Source organism: Prinia subflava, chromosome 15 (genome assembly GCF_021018805.1).
Source record: "Prinia subflava isolate CZ2003 ecotype Zambia chromosome 15, Cam_Psub_1.2, whole genome shotgun sequence".
Taxonomy (NCBI): domain Eukaryota; kingdom Metazoa; phylum Chordata; class Aves; order Passeriformes; family Cisticolidae; genus Prinia; species Prinia subflava.
The window spans coordinates 9,674,963-9,691,202 of NC_086261.1; the positions used below are offsets into that span (position 1 = coordinate 9,674,963).

The 16,240-nt window shown below is 40.3% G+C and overlaps 1 protein-coding gene across 5 annotated transcripts in view; it reads right to left on the reverse strand.

Moving 5' to 3' along the window:
- PDE8A (phosphodiesterase 8A) overlaps positions 1-16,240 on the reverse strand; it is a 138,959-nt gene that overhangs the window by 4,044 nt on the left and 118,675 nt on the right. For all 5 annotated transcript variants that reach the window (XM_063412092.1, XM_063412094.1, XM_063412095.1 and 2 more), the window contains 11 exons: positions 14,721-14,809; positions 14,117-14,168; positions 13,974-14,016; positions 13,006-13,083; positions 11,958-12,028; positions 11,210-11,374; positions 8,765-8,813; positions 8,356-8,491; positions 6,446-6,644; positions 3,570-3,787; positions 2,626-2,758 (listed from right to left, as the gene is read on the reverse strand). In XM_063412092.1, the coding sequence (XP_063268162.1) occupies positions 2,626-2,758; positions 3,570-3,787; positions 6,446-6,644; positions 8,356-8,491; positions 8,765-8,813; positions 11,210-11,374; positions 11,958-12,028; positions 13,006-13,083; positions 13,974-14,016; positions 14,117-14,168; positions 14,721-14,809 (1,233 nt within the window). The remainder of the gene's footprint in view (positions 1-2,625; positions 2,759-3,569; positions 3,788-6,445; positions 6,645-8,355; positions 8,492-8,764; positions 8,814-11,209; positions 11,375-11,957; positions 12,029-13,005; positions 13,084-13,973; positions 14,017-14,116; positions 14,169-14,720; positions 14,810-16,240) is intronic.

The following is a 16,240-nucleotide window of genomic DNA, read 5'->3' on the forward strand; positions in this document are numbered from 1 at the left end:
TAATGACAATAATAATGTGCTACCAGTTCCTGCAGTGTTTTGTACAAAGAGGGAGATACAAAGCAGCAGAAACATTCTGACCTTTTATTAAGTCAGAATGAGCATGACATTTTTCAGAAGAAAATTCTTGTTGGGAAGAAAGTTTTTCCTAAATGAAGAAACTGACATTAATAAAAAAAATTATTTCATGGTATAGAAATGGCTCAGAAATACCAGCTCCACAATTGTCACTAAAATGAGATGCCCACACCAATTATTTTCCCTCATTTTTAGGTACGTGGAAGAGAAAAAAGAAGAAACAAAGTGAGACATATGCACCTCCAAATGCATTAAAAAATTGTATTTTATATAAATAAAGCCAACTTAAAGTGATGGAAGCTCCAGAAACACAAGTATGGAAATTAGGTATGGAAAATTAGAGATTGTTCAGTTACAGATAGTAGAGAATATCCTAGTAGATAAACCACTAGGAATCAAGAAAGGATGTTCACCCCTGAGATCTGTTCAAACCAAAGGCACAGTTCTACTTGCTGGATGCAGATGTCTTGGGAATAAAATGTGTTAAGTGTGCTTAGTCCCAGCATCCTGCTCAGAGTGCAGAGGTGTCTCTGCATGTCAGATGTTGGCTTCCTGTTATAGCTGAGGTGACATCATAAGGGGAAATGGGAGGATAAAGGATGCTGAAGCTGGAAAGGATTTTTTTCAATTTATGAAACAAAAGCAGAAAGGAAACAAACAGAGCAACTTCTCAGCATGGCTCTTTGAACAAATTTGTATAAAAATAATAAATTAAAAAAACAAGTGGAATTGTCCCATTTGGAAGAGGCAGTTGGCAGCTCAGCCTGCAAACACTACACTGAGTCACCAGCATGACTGGAAAGCAGGCCAGAAAACACACACTGCTGCTGCAGCCAGAGGGACAACAGAATTGAAAGAGGGGCTGACAGCGTTGTTCTGCTCAGCACAGTAAATAATTTGCTTTACCCACTCACACATTAAAGGCCTTTTAATAGATCTTGCCAAACTGAAATTCCCAGCTGAAAGAAGGGCAACATTTTGATTCTTGTTTTCAATAGGAATTATATATTCTTTGTCTTTCTTCCCATTCTTGGGCACCATTTGCTGTAAATCACAAATGCCTTGTGGGTAGATAATTTTCCTGCAGTGTCTGGGGCTTAAGGATCAAACTAAATTTTTGTTTCATTTTTTAATGTCCCTTTTTGTGTTTTTACTCTCTGATTGTACAGATCCAAGCCCTGTTCTTCCTCAGCATCAGCTGTTCAGCTCTCTGTAATAGGCAAGAAGAGGAGTTTGGCTCTTTGGATGGATGCTGCTGCATCCCAATCCTTGGAGCTGTAGGAAAGACTCTGCACACCAAGCCAGGCCAGTGCAGAGCCCTTCTGCAGGACCAGGAGCACTACAGAGGAATACACTCCACAGGGCCAGTGCAGTGACTCCACCCAGCAGCAGCAGCTCCCTTGTTCTCCTCCTACACCAATGCTCATCCAGAGAGGCTGTCCAGCTGGGAACTTAACATCCTTTCTTCTGATTTATTCAATACAAGCAGTGTCCTACTGGGACTTTGGCTTCACATTCACAGAGTTCCCATTAGCATCACCGGGTGCCAAGAGCAAAGCTAATTCTAGCCTGTACTCCTGTGGACAAAGGTACAGCTCTCCAATTAAGCTCCAGTCTGCTTCTCATGGGTGAAGGAACAAGACTTGTTTCTCTCCCACTCTCAGACAACAAAAAGACTGCCTTCCCTCATTACTCACAACAGTCATAAATGTGGCTTTCTAAAAAACATGGTAAGAAAATACAGAAAACCATTACAGCTCCTACATGACGTTGCCACCAATGCAAACTTTATCATAACCATTTCTTCAAGTCTTCTTTTTGCAAAAGTCATTCCAACAAAATTATACACTGCTCTTACTGGCAACAAAACTGCTGGTTGAAGCTGTTATTGACACTGGTGTGGTTTTTCAGAAAGAGTTCTTAACAGGCAATTTCTTTGTGTTCCTGGGGCTCCAGATGGTTATTGATTATGTCTATATGATACATCATGTCACTATCATTTTAAAGATTAAAAGAGAAAGCAGACAGAAACCCCATGAATGCTGCCAGGCAGCACTGGAGGCTGAGGGCCCTTATTCCCAGAGAAGGCACCACGTGCCAGCCCACAGACCTGCCCTTATGCTGCACCCCCAGCATGCCCCCTTGAGAGGGACGTAATTCAGCCTCTGCTTTGAAGCAAACCTTGTATCCTTTGCAGAAACAGCCAACAACAATGCCCACTCTTGCCACTCTATCCATGGGAGTTTCAGGGTTAATCAAAATGGCATTTTTACATGAAAACATACAACCCACGGCCCTGGCTCCAAGTATAACATCATAGCACTGTGATATTAATAGGATCCAAGTGAGTCCCACTCACCCTCAAAATGAGTGACAACTATGTTAAGCAGAAGGGGATTCAAACCCAGAGGTGGAAGATAAATCTCCAGCCTCTCTTTCTCCACATTTCTGATAAACTTTCTCAGAATACCATGTGGGAATTTCCTACTGCCAAGGGTTCCCAGTCCCTGCCTAGGCATTTTAAGGAGGACTTGCAGTGTTGCTTACCCCATTTTCTTCCAGCGCTGCCAAGGGTTTATTAATGCTGTTGACAAACTTGTTGACATGCTCAAAGTGCTTTGTCATTTCTGTTGCTAGGACCATGTCAATAATGACTTGGCGAAGGGTTCGGTACTCATTTCTGTTTAAAGAAGGAAACAATTAAGAATGCTGGCTGGGTCACAAAGGGCTGGTTGCTAAAACAAGTCTAACAAAAATGCAACAGACCATTCCTGTTTGAGAGAAGTGCTAGGGGAGAAAGAACAGCAATAAAGGCTTGGGTTGCATCTCTATTAGATGGAGAACCCTTGGTGAGACTTGTGTTCTCCAGGCATGACTGGATCTCTAGGAGAACCAGTACCAGAGCTGGGCAGGAGCAGAGGCACCAGCAGCTTAAGAGGCTGCTAGGACATGCCACACCTGTGTGTCCCCAAGGCTTTTAGCACAGACACTCAGCAGTGGCTCACTCTCCAGTCAAGTTTTCAGCAATATTTTTTGCTGTATTTTGAGAATATTGAGAACCAAGGCAATGGTCATATCCCTGCCTTAAATGCTTCTGAGGCTGCAAGAGCAACAGGTCTTTCATTATCCCTCACACTGCAACAAGGTATTTTAATGTTGACTAATGCTCTGTGGCTCTTTATCTCCTTGTTCTCTACCCACCCAGCCACAGCTTGTTCTCTACATTCAATGACACAAAACAACTCTTCTACACTTGCTCACATTAATATTTACACTCAGTTCCTTGGATAGGGTCTGCCTTTTGAGGACAGGAGAAACTGACAGTTGGGAATTACTCAGAAGCCTTTGCAGGAGAGACAGAAGCATTCCACTCTTTTAGAAACAAATTTCACAAGGGCCACGGACAGTTATCCACCAGGCACTGCCCTCGTGCAGAATTGGTTTGCCTTAGGTTACACATAAGGAAGTGAGAGATGTTAGTGGGCAGTTACCTCTCCATGTTTTTAAATATATTGCATTTGCCATCGCGGGTGGTGAGCTGGAAAGCCAGGGCAGCGTGGTGGCTCTCCAGCACGGCCGTGTCGTTGTAGAGAATGGCGAGCTCGCTGCCAGCATTGCACAGGAAAGAATTTGTTCTTCCTGGGTGATCCACATCATGGACTGTGGCAGCAATGAGAGCAGCAACCTCATCAATTGGATCCAGAGTTTGCTGAAAATAGAAGGGTGCTTAGTTTTCCTGGCAGACTCATTAGAAACTCTATTCTGTCCATAAGATTAAGCCAAGTTGCTGAGGAATAAAAGCCAAAACTCTGGAGATCAGTAAGGGTCAGATGTCCTACACAGAGCAATGGAAAATTCATTATAAGCTTCATTGAACATTGCGTGACTTCTTTGGCCATTTGGTACTCTTAAATTTTGCCTTAACCACACCTTTGTCACAGCATATCCCATTAAACAAATGTAAAGTAATAAATTAGTTTGTGTTTTCTAGCAACACTGAAACCACCTTCACTTGGAGTTAAGGTACTTGGCTTGGAAAAAAGACCAATACTGCTAAAAATTATTTTATTACCACTAGATCCCTTAATTTCCTTTGGCAATTTAATGTGTCCTAATCACGTTCCACTTACGTACTGGCTGGCTTACAATTTGAACGGAATGCTATCCATACATCCAGTTCTTTAATAACAGTGTCCTGGGGTTACAGCTAATGCATATTCTTTGGAGAATATTTGATGTTTTGCATCCACAAATAAATTACATGATATGTGTTCTGCACTTTCTCTATCACATTCTGATTCTGGTAGCATGCTCCAGTCCATGCTTTACGTCTACTTGCAATAGGCATTGCTTTATATCTGCTTTTATCTACCTTGTTATGAAATGCAGATTTATTTGACTCTTAATATTTTACACTTAAGTGTTAATTATTTATTAATAGCATAAATGAGAAGAAGAACTAAGCATCTCAGAAATATTTCATATACATTTGGAAACTAGCCTTTGTGCTGTGTTTATACTGGCATATGTGAGGGACCACAAAAAATTATATTAGAAAGTTTAATAAAATGAAAGAGACACAAGAGCAGAAATATTCCCATTTGAATGTGGGAGCAGGACAGATAATTTTCATTCCAATTTGCTTTAATTTGCAGTCCAAATTCTCTATGGGCCCTCTACTACCATTCAGAATAGTTACACTTGGTAGGCAAAAAGACAAACCCTTCTTTACACTTCCTGAAATTATCCAATGACCTGACTTTGCAGGAGCAGGGATATTATTCATTGAAGACTGTCAAGAGAGTCTTGTGGAGAGCAACAGAAGGCAAATAATTCTGCTCTAGTTCATAGTTAGCATTGTCTGAAATACTCTCTGCTGTGTGTTAGCTTCTTCCTTCTTTCTTTCAGCTGCTGCTCATGGGATTCTATTTTTGTGGTATGAAGTTAGGAGAGAGGGATTTGAGAACGGGCTCTCCTCAGAGGGACACACTGACCAGCATTGAATCTGGCTGAGAAAGACCTGTGCAGATGGGAAATGACCAGAAACATGAGAATACCTGACCTGGAGGACTGCAGCAGTCCACCTGGCACTTATTTCACAGGGATTTACAACACTTTTATACCCAACATCAAGCCAAGGATTCTAACTTTGTTACCTTAACTCCCATGGCAAAGAAGTGGAAATGATTCTGAAAATACAGCTTCAATTTGGGAGCCAGAAAATTTTCCTATGCAAGTTGAACTGAGTTCAAATTACCAAAAAAAAAATTCTTGGCATGAATTTCAGTGGCAGAATTGGGCTTTCTGTGTTTAGATTAAGTTAAACTCTGGGCAACACAAAAGCAGCTGGGCTATAGCTTTGAAAAGATAAAGAGAGAATTCTGAACTTTCCTTCTGCTCCTTCTGCTGCTGCAACAATTTTTTTCTCTTCCTATGCCTACAGAGGAATAGAAATAACATTCTGGAAAAAGAGGAGGCAGTAATTTTTCTGTGGCATTGCAATAGACCCAGATCTTGTCTATTTTTCATAGATATCCTTGGGAAGACCAGCTAAATCTCTTGTAAATCAGGGGCTGAAAAAATCCAGTGATGTTCTATCACCACTTGGCATATAGGATTTGTAAATCACCCTCTGGAAAGCACACTAATGAGCTGCAGCTCCAAATTAAAGGAATTACTACAGTTTAATGAGCTGTCAGAAGCTTGTTTACAGTCACAAACTTCTCAGCCAGGTGCCCATCACTGGTGCTATCCTTAAGGCAGGCCAATTCAGAATTTCTGCTCAAGACTGTGACCACTCTACTGCACACACACCAAGCCCTGCTTTATCCCCCTTCTCCAGTCTGGCATGTGAGAGCAAGAGCTGCTCTGATTTATTCTGGTTGTCAGTGGCTCTAATACCCCAGTGGGTGTTATGCTACTGACAAGTAATTTTTTTCAATACTCCCCTGAATGCAATCTTTAAGCCTGAGGGCATCTTCTCCAGTGGGTGATACAGCCTACTTTATGACCTATACTGTCTGGGAGTCTTTTGCAAAATGACCATTACAAGGCGTAAGAGATGGTAATTTATCATATTAAATCTGTATTTGGCATGTACCATCACAAAAATAATTATGTCATTAGCTCATCTATCTGAGAAGGTTTAACTATATGAAGTTTTACTTGAAAAGAAGGTTTTTTATTCTCCCATCAAGAACTGTTCAATTCTGTAATATTAGTAAAGAAGCCCAGTTCTTTGACCTCAGAATTACCAAACTGGTTGGCACTAGGCAGACATTTGGCTTTTGAATCTGTTTCTGAGAGATCTTTCTTTGATTGCATCTGTATTTCCCACCTACACTGTTTCTCATGAATGTGGACTCACCTTTACTCTTTCTTTAGACAAGAAATAAGCAGTAGCATGAAGTACATCTGCTGAATGAGTAGAATTATGGTAGGAGTTGGAGGAATGGTAGTTAGCCTCAATAACTTGTAACCATGACCTCAGAGTGGATTCTGAACAGTTTAGGAATTCACAGATTCCAAAACGAGCAAATATTTTGAGACCCAGATAAACCAAAGGCCTGTGGAGAAAAATAAACAGAAAGTTTTAAAATGAATGCAGCTGAAAGAATACTGTATAGCATAAACATTAGGAATCCACACAGCATGTTTAGCTAATGACATATGAAATGATGTATAAAGACTTGTTACAGAATCACTGTGTCCTGCACTAGAATTGTAACATACATAAAGTCAAATCCCCCTCAATCCCCTCAGTGTCAGACAAAGGTGTCTCCAGGTTTCTCTGTCAGGGAGCTGTAATGCACTAAAAAAAATATAATTAATTATCCTGGCTTTATTACCATATGTCTGCTTGGACTTTAAGCAACACTAGTAATATATTCATACTTGTGAGTCATTGAAAATCACTTTACTTCTCTTAATGAATGAACCGCCATTATTTAAACACAGTAGAAGCAATCATAATTATAACTACCTTTAATAAGAGAGCAGGAAACAAAGTACCTCCTTTGTCCCTCTGTGGTCTCTCCAGATGAGTAAGAACACAGACACCTACCTGGTGATCTCATGCATGTTGGCTGGGTAATTAATGAAGTTACTGCAATGTACCCATTAAATTTTGTAAATCACACAAACTGACTGTATTTTTACATTTTTCTTTTTAATTACTTATCTTTATTACTTCATTAGAAATCAAAATGCAGCAAAGAAAGAAAACCTAAAGCAAGTGGATGTAAATACATTCATTTAAAATAAAAATAATTTTAAAGAAGAATAAAACCCTTGGAGGTTTTACACCGTTTTGGCTCATAAAACCACAGTATAAAAATGAAATACATATTTTTTAACTAAGTGCTGGATATCTTTCTTAGACTTTGGCTTTGAATAATTTTCGAAGCTCTTACAGATCTGGGATTTTGACAAAGAGTTTAAGACAGTCAATTCATTGCAGGATCTGGCCTCCAAATTAGTGTCTCACAAAAGCTTTTACGTAAGACAAAGCATGATACATGAAACTAGACCCGAAAGGGGAACTTTTGATAAGCATCAGAAAATAAAACCAAGGATTTAAACAGAAAGAACAATTTACAGTCTTAGGGGGAGCCTTTGCTACTAATGAAATACAGTCTATCAAAGCTGCTGATCTGCTTTTGAAAACTCCTATGATGGAAATTTGTATCCCCTGCTTTTTATCAGTAAATGTTCTTCAGTTAAGCTTATACACAAATTGTAACCTGCCAAGATTTTAGAATAAAGACCTTCCTCTAATCCCAGAGAAAGGTAATGGGAATTCTGCTGAAAAGCTATATTGGAACTGTTCAGGAGTAAAACCTACCCAATCAAATGGGAAGAAAATAAAACCTGATCTATATCAACTGATCAAATAAAGACCAGCACGTTGACTCTGTGTGTAGTTTGCCATAACAGGAATTTGAATCCCCGCAAGAATATATATTGTATAACTTTTCTATTACTAAATAAAGGAAGGCTTTAAAAATTATGCTGTATTATGATTATACCATACAAAGATATATAACCTTCACTAATATCCACTGGGAATTTGCAGGAAATAGTGCATGATGAAACAGAAGATATTTAAGATGCATATACAACTAGAAATGATATTGAGAAAACTTCAAGCATCTGACATTGAAAACAAAATTAATTCAGTTTTAAAAGCAAAGGTAGAGAACTTAAGGATCTGATTACAGGATGACATTTAAGTCACTTTTCAGCAACTTCAGTTTATGAGCTCTTGCATTTACTGACCTTTTATGGGTGGCAGCCTCAAGTTCAAAGATATCAAAATCCCACTGTTCCTCATTTTCCATTGCCTGTGTTATCCGTGGGGGAATGTCATTGAGGGAGATTGGGGAGCTCAGACTGCCAGCGACCTGATGAGTTTCTTTTGAGGAATAAAGTTATTACTATATGTATTTATTAACAGTATATTAAGTAGTATATTTAATAGTGAGATAAAATTTTACTGAATGACCATACTGAATGACATTCTGTAGTAACACCCGGCTCAGTAATGCTGCAGAAAAACGCTTATAGATAAAAAACCCCCCCCCCAAAAAAAAAAGCTCATAAAAAAGGACATCTAATCACATTTCCCCCGTTTCTTAAATTTCTGAACATGTTTTAGTGTCTCAGTAGCTGCCAAATTAAAACTTACGTTTTGCTGACAATATGTATTCGTTCCCTGATAATCTTCGTAAACCATCCTGTTAAATAAAAGTCGCAAGTTAAATGGGGGTTATTGCACAATAGGTCTAGGAGATGCTAACACCAAGTAGTAGCACAACTTCAGAGAAGCCTGACTGCAGCCTGTCACTGTCATCACAGCTGCCTCTCCCTTTTTGTGTTGTTCAGATTCACCTGGTTTACATACAGCTCGTAACAGAGGAGGAACTGCAGGCTGGGGGATACAGTATGGACACAGGTAAAAACTCAAGTTTCTCAGGTGCAGATGGAGGTCTAGAATTGCAGCCTCACACGTGCCTCTGTCTGGCCAACATGCTCACCAGTTGTGGGTCTGTGCCTCAAAGCAGACACGGTGTGTGCACACACCTCCCAGCAAGGAGCAAAGTGGGAGGGAATGGATGGAGTCACTCCCCTGCTCTCCTCCCTGGTATTGGCACATGCAGTCACCTCAGCACACAAGAGTCTCACAGCTGCAGAGGAACAAATTACTCTGAGGCTTCCTTTCCAGCACACAGAACATGTGCTTGTTTATTCTTCAGTGCCTCCTAGGCTTAATTCTGGCATGACGCCTTCATGTGAACACTGAGATGATGGATTAAAACTAACAGAATTATGTATTTAATATTTACTTTTCGTTTTATAATTCTGAAGGCTGTGGCCCAAATCCTGCTTGCTCTTTTGAGGTTACAGCTGTTAGCTCATGTTTAGCCCATGATGTAAAAAACCACAGTGTTTAAAAAAAGAATTTATGAATGCACCTTACTAAAAGTGTTATTCACACCAAGTACAGCAGAAGTAAATGTGGATGCTGGATCTGAACATGGAATATCTGCTCTTAAAAACTGCTATATCTAATTTTTTATTTTCACATTTGTAAGTAAATGTGTCTGGAGTTTTGTGATTTAAAAGAAAAAGGACTACAACAGTGGCTGTTCAATAGAACTGCTATGACACAAATATTTAGGTCACCAGATGCTGCCTATCATTTAGAATCAAAGATTAGTTTTTAAGAGTTGAAATAGCAGGTGTAATTGTATCTAGTAAATCCATCTTTGAACTCCAAATGCCCTTCCTGCTTGAGAGTTCAAATCCAATAACATATTACGTGTTTCCTTCTCAGACATAACTTCTGAATGCAAATGGAACAATATAATTCTGTTTTCAGCAGACCCTTTGATGGAAAAATGCTTCTCTCCAATAACTTTAAAACTCATACCATGCCACATCCTCTAAAATTAATTTTCTCAGCTTTTCTTATTGGTCCATAAAAGAGCCTTGGATTTATTTTTAGTAAGGATTTTATATTTTGCATTATTGTTATCTTCACATTCGTGGACCAAATACAATCAGAACACAAATGCAAGTAAGAATCAGCAATCCACAAAAAGGAGAAAACAGACGAGTTTATGGACTCTTATGTATTCAGCAGGAGAAAAGATTCATTTCAAGACCAAGGATTATATGTATTAATATTCTTCCTATATTTTTATAGTTAAGGTAATAATAATTTTTGTCTAGTCGTTTAGTCTACTCAGTAAATACAACCCAATATGAACCATTCAGCTCTTCTCCTGGAATTTTTTGAGTCTCCCACATGTTTCTTCTGATTAGATATTTGCTGTGGTATTTTTAAAGGTAAAAATCCACATAAACTATTTGAGGATTCTGATATAATGCAAAGGCATTGTGATACTTCCAACATGAAATTATAATAGCCCAGAGACATTTCTGAAAAGATCACATTTTGTCAGCCTTTTTGCATCCAACACACTGCAGGTTTTTTTCCTGATCTAGCCTTTCATATGCAACCTACAGACTAATGAGACCAAATATCCTTAGGGCACAGGTAGCATTCATCTAAACTCATCATCTAAACCATCAGGAGGATCAGACTCCAGGCTCTGAAGGTTTGGGTTCAGTTCTTGCTTTGCTATGTGCCCTTTGTGTTCAACTTTGGGTACTATGCTACAGGTACAAATATAATCCAAGAAACAGCAACAAAAATATGTACTTTACATTCTTTTGAAAACACAGTCTTTTGATAGACTGAAAAGCCTCCCCCCAAAAGCATGTCATTCTAATCCTCATTAATAAATACAAGTGTCTGGTTGTCTTTCATTCTTCCTCTCCTATTCTTCCTAGCTTACTCAAACGAGTCACATTGAAAAAAAAATCATTTTTACTTTCCATTTTCAGCTAAACTAATGTTTTAAAGGGGCTAGTCAATTTTCTTCTCATTTTCAGAGCTACATTATTCAAGTAGGGGGAGAAAGTCCACAAAAAGAGATGTTTGCTATTTTTCCTGAAAATTTGGCATTTTAGAGGCAGACCACATGGCAGATGATAAAGATCAAGTAACTGGGAAAATCAGGCAGTGAACATTAATCAAGAGCTGCTCATGGCACTAAGTACTTACTGTCATTAACCCTCCAACAAGGTCACTTGTATGTGGATCCTCATCTTTTGTCCCCAGTTGTGGAGAGTACAATTCAGTGGTTCTTAAAATCTCCAAAGCCCGGTCTAAAGCTTCTGCAACTGGCATGGGACTGCTCTCTTGTGCAGCATTGATGATGTTTATTACCTAATGTAGCATCAGACATAATGTGAACTTAGAAGTGTTTTTAAAAAAACAGAGACACTCATTAATTACTATGGAAAACCCAGGAAAATAACAAGATCTGAAACTTTAATCCCCATGAGGGAAAATCAAAATGAAAGGGACATTACTGAAATGCTGATGTTTGCTACTGACTCTGGGAATAAGATCATGGCCTTAAAGACAGCAATCTTATTAATGACTTTCCCCTCCAAGGCACAGCCTCAAAATGTCTCTGGATGGATTTAACGTAACTTTCTCCAACTTGCCTCTTGCAATTTGTTAGAGAGCTGATTTTTGACAAATCCCTGAAGGGTTTCAGAAAGCAGTTGACAATGCATAAGTGAGAATAAGGAACTCCAGTCTCTCCCCTCTTTAAAAAGGATGATGTGATGGCCGACCCCATGGACACTCCCAAGCAGGTTTGGGAGATCTTTGTTCAGAGTATCTGCCTTTTTGAAGCTGCAGCAGTGGGTAGGTGGAACAGAGGAAGGAGCTGCAGCAGAGGCTGCTGCTGTCCTGGAGCCTCACGCCCCAGTGCTGCAGCACAGCCCAGCTGTGACATTACCTTGGTGATGGGAGCCTCGATAGTCATGGAATGGACCCTGGCCATGGAGGAGCGGCGCCGCTGGGAGCTGCCTGTGTGCAGAACAGAGCAGAATCTGTCCCCTGACTGCAGAGACAAGGCCTGACAGGAGCATCAGCCAGCAACTCCTGAGGCCTTTTCTGCACTGCCTACCCTGCTGTGCCTTTCAGAGGCAATCTACTGCAGAATGCACAAGTGCAAAGAGATGCTGGCTGAACCACGGATGTCCCTGATTAGAGATAAGTGGCTGTAACAGCCTGGCAAAATCATGGCTTTGCTTTATTATTTTAACTGATTAAAATATTCAGTAACAAACTCCATTAAAAGATTATACAGATGTGTGTGTATAAACTGGCAGGCACAGGTAACCACTGAATTTAGCTTATTACAGGATGTATCTACTCTTGCTGCCTGATGCAGTATGACAAGTCATAATGAGTCAGCTTCCAAGCTGAGGTAAATCACTGAAGCTCTTCTGAAGTGGGTACCTATGCCAAATAAAACCAGCAGAGATTCTGGCCTATTATTCATTGGAAATTTAAAAACAAATGTTTTATATCAGTTAGCAATTTTGGTTCTGCAGAGAAAAGGTCAAGATGAGATTTTTCTGGATATTGTACTACCTATAAAATGCAGACGCATCTCTGTTACTCACTGTGCTGAGCAGTTCTCAAGAAGAAGAGTCAACACTAATTTTGCTATACTGGAACATGACTGTGTTCTCACTGCCACAGACATGCTTCACGAGTGTATGCTGCCTAAACTGTGACGAGGTATGATTTAACAAAAGCATGTAAGTGTCAGCAACAGTTTTGAGTATGTGACTCATCTATCAAGTTTGGGGTGATCTAACAGAGCAAACTATAACACAGTGAAAGAAAACATTACTTTAAGAGAAAACATATTTTAAGAGAAAAATATCATCATATCTTTATCAAGGGAAGAGGTAAGAAATGTAACAATATGTGTATTGGGTTTGCATGACAACTCCAATTCAGCCAGACCCAACACGATGAGCTGTTTCACATACCATCACTCCCACGTGATGTTGTGGATCTGACATCCAGGGATCCTTTCCTCATGTCTTTGTGTCTGCAAGTCTGAGTATCTGTGAAGAAAATGATATTGCATAATGACACAAAGTTTTGCCTAAGATGTCTGTTAAAGGGACTGAAGCTCAGAAAAGCCTGGCAGGAGCTGAGTGACATTGACCTCAATGCTTCAGCAGACAACAGCTGATCAAAGTGCCTTTTAAAGCTCTTGCCCTATGCCCTTGCTCTTGCCCGGTCAAGTTCTCAGGCAGAACATGCCTAAATGTTTATGCAGAAGGAAACTGGAGAGAAAAGCTCCTCTCTTGCCACTGTGACACAACTGCAGTTGTGAACACAACTTGTGCAGCAGCCCTGAGTTCATTCAAGTAACCATTGCCACCAGGAACTGGAGGGCCAAAGCAGAGCACATGCCAGCAACTGGGGCAGTGTATCCCAGGTTCCCTGTGGGCTCCAGGATTCAGCTGTGCTAAGACCTCAGTTAACAAGTACAGCATGGATGCCAGGGATGTCCTAACTGAAGTGCTGGCATGAAGGATGAGGGTGAATGATAGTGTTGGTCATCCTCATTTCCACCCACATGCAAATTCCCCACAATGCAGCTCAAAGCAATGCAGACACAGGTGCCATGTGCTACAGCGCAGCCACAGCAACACGATGACATGACAGCATCCCTCTCATTTCTAATTCTGGATCCACCACCTACAACTCAATTGTGGCTCTGAATCCAGCAATAACACGATACCAACTTGGGGGCCTAAAGTGAGTGAGGCAGGTAGAGAGGGAGCTTGTATTTACTTTCCTGCCTTTTGAGTTGGATTCCCAGCTTATCACTAGGTAAGTAGGACTGTTCTGTGAAACTGTATTTTCAGTCAAATCACTAACAATGGCCTTTATGCTCTCCCCAGGGATGTTCTCCACTTCTTGGGACAGAAGAGACGTGTCGTACCTGTCTGAGATTCAGCCTGAATACATTCACATGTCTTCTCCACCTACAATTCAGTATGAGAAATCCCGTTAGTCACAACTTTGCCATTATTTTGTTATACTTAGGGCTCAAACTAAAGTAAACATAGCACTGTTTTCACTTACCTTATTGTTGTCATTGCACAGTCTACTAATTGACACATAGTGTCTAATCTTTCTGTAGGCAAAAAACAGTGTGTTAATTCCCATCCAAACCTCAGCTCAAATTCAGAGCTAATACTTGGGTGCTCGAAAGGCTCATTTTGGGGACTGAGTGGAAGTTGCATAAAAATCTAGACATGCCCATGATCAAAGCACACAGTGACCTCATCCCATGACAACCCTTGGCCATGAAAGGAGCACAGGAAAGTCAGCATGGAAGGACACAGTACAGGCTCTCAGTGGAACAGGATGTAGGCCCTGGTGACACCAGCATGAGGCACAGAAAGACAGGAGGGTGCACTTGCACTTCGGGTCAGAGTCCCAAGTGAGCACATCTGCATATTTGGCTCCTTTTGGGGGAGAATTAGGAGAATTTCATTTTCCCTGCACACAGCATGTAAAGTTGATTTTGCCCCAAGGAATTAAGCACAGAGGTCTAAGGCACCTTTCCTGGCATAAGCTTTCATTATTCTCAGTAGCAGGATAATCCAATATCTGCTGAAGGCAACTGAACTCTAAACTGAGCCTTCATTCAGACACAAATCATGACATTAGCTTTCACACTTACCCTCCCTGTCCAATGACAGGTAGTATCTTCACATTTTGTTGTATGCTATCTCCATTTTTCTTTTTCGCATAGTACATTCCTTGCCATTCCTGAAAAAATAATTCAAGTGGAAGAAAGTTCAGATAAACATGAAGAGAAGCTGTAGCTTCATACCTTCTTTTACTGAAAGCTCTCACAATACAAAACCAGGCAGGACTAGTTAAACTGCAGTCAAACCCTCAAATTTCTCCCCTGTAAGTAACCTGCAGGTCACTGTATTGCTGCCAATGCATGGACAACTTCCAGAGGAGCAGCCTGGGAATACTCTGATGGCAACAAGAAGTTAAATGTATCTGTGGCTAAAAGTGCTTTCGTATCCCAGCACATTTACTTTCTATACTGTCAGGTTACTATCAAATGCAGCACAGATTTATTCTGTTTCTTTTAAAGCAGAAGAGAGCCCAGCAGAATAGTTCCTGGATTCTGCCTCCCCTCTAAAAGCATTCTGGTTTTAGGACTGCCTATGTGTTTCCATCCCTAGAATAGCTGTTGGTGGTCTTTTTTAACAGATGTGTATTTTGAGCTGGACATTTACTAAATACCAAGTGATTAATGAATAATTGAATCCATCCTGCATGCTCACTTAACAAAAACTGCTCAGGCCAATTGCTGTATTTCAGCTGAGTTCAACAATCTGTAGATCAGATCTTATGTATGTGAAAATACCCTCATGAGGCACACAGTATGTATTTATTTATGTGAGACGGACAGATTTCACAGTCAAGCAGGCCAGAACACTGGTAAAGAGAGAATAGTTTTACATTTATGTTGATGGAGCCAGCAAATAAAGACTCCATCCCACAGAGAGCTGCATGGTGACAGGCTGTACAGAAAAAAATATGAAAGGCTTTTCTGAGGATCTGTCACAGAAGAGAACTATGCGTAACAAACTGTGTAGTGAGCATAATGTCTTCTGTGAGCTGCTTGAGAAATACAAATGAAGATAGAGCAAGCACCACAAAATTCAATGCACTCATAATTAAAAGTATGCACATCAATAGTTTCCTGACAACCAGGATGAGGTAGAGATGAGTAATTGATCTCTAACCCAGGTAATAAACCCAGAATGTGCACAAAGGAGTGAAGTCATAAACGCCAGATTGGATAATTCCCTCATTGAAAGCACATCCTTTTCAAGGCAGGTTATTCACTAATGTGTTCTTCTTAGTCAACAGATTGATTTTTCAACTTGTGAATTTCTAAAACCTGTGAAACTGTGGCAGCAAATGTGTTAGGGAAAAGGTCAGTGCAATTCTGAGAAACAGGAGGTCCAAGCCAAACTCTTGCTGGTAGGTGAAGTTCTCCCAGGGATGTCACTTAAACGTATTTTAAGAACACCATATGCTCTCTCGCAGAGCCCCTGTCAGCAATCCAACAGAGAAGAGCTATTCCCAAGACGTGCTGTCAGTCAAGCCCATGGTTGTGTCTGCACTGGAGCCACACAAACACCGTGACCAGTTCCTGCTGTGGGGAGTGCTGGG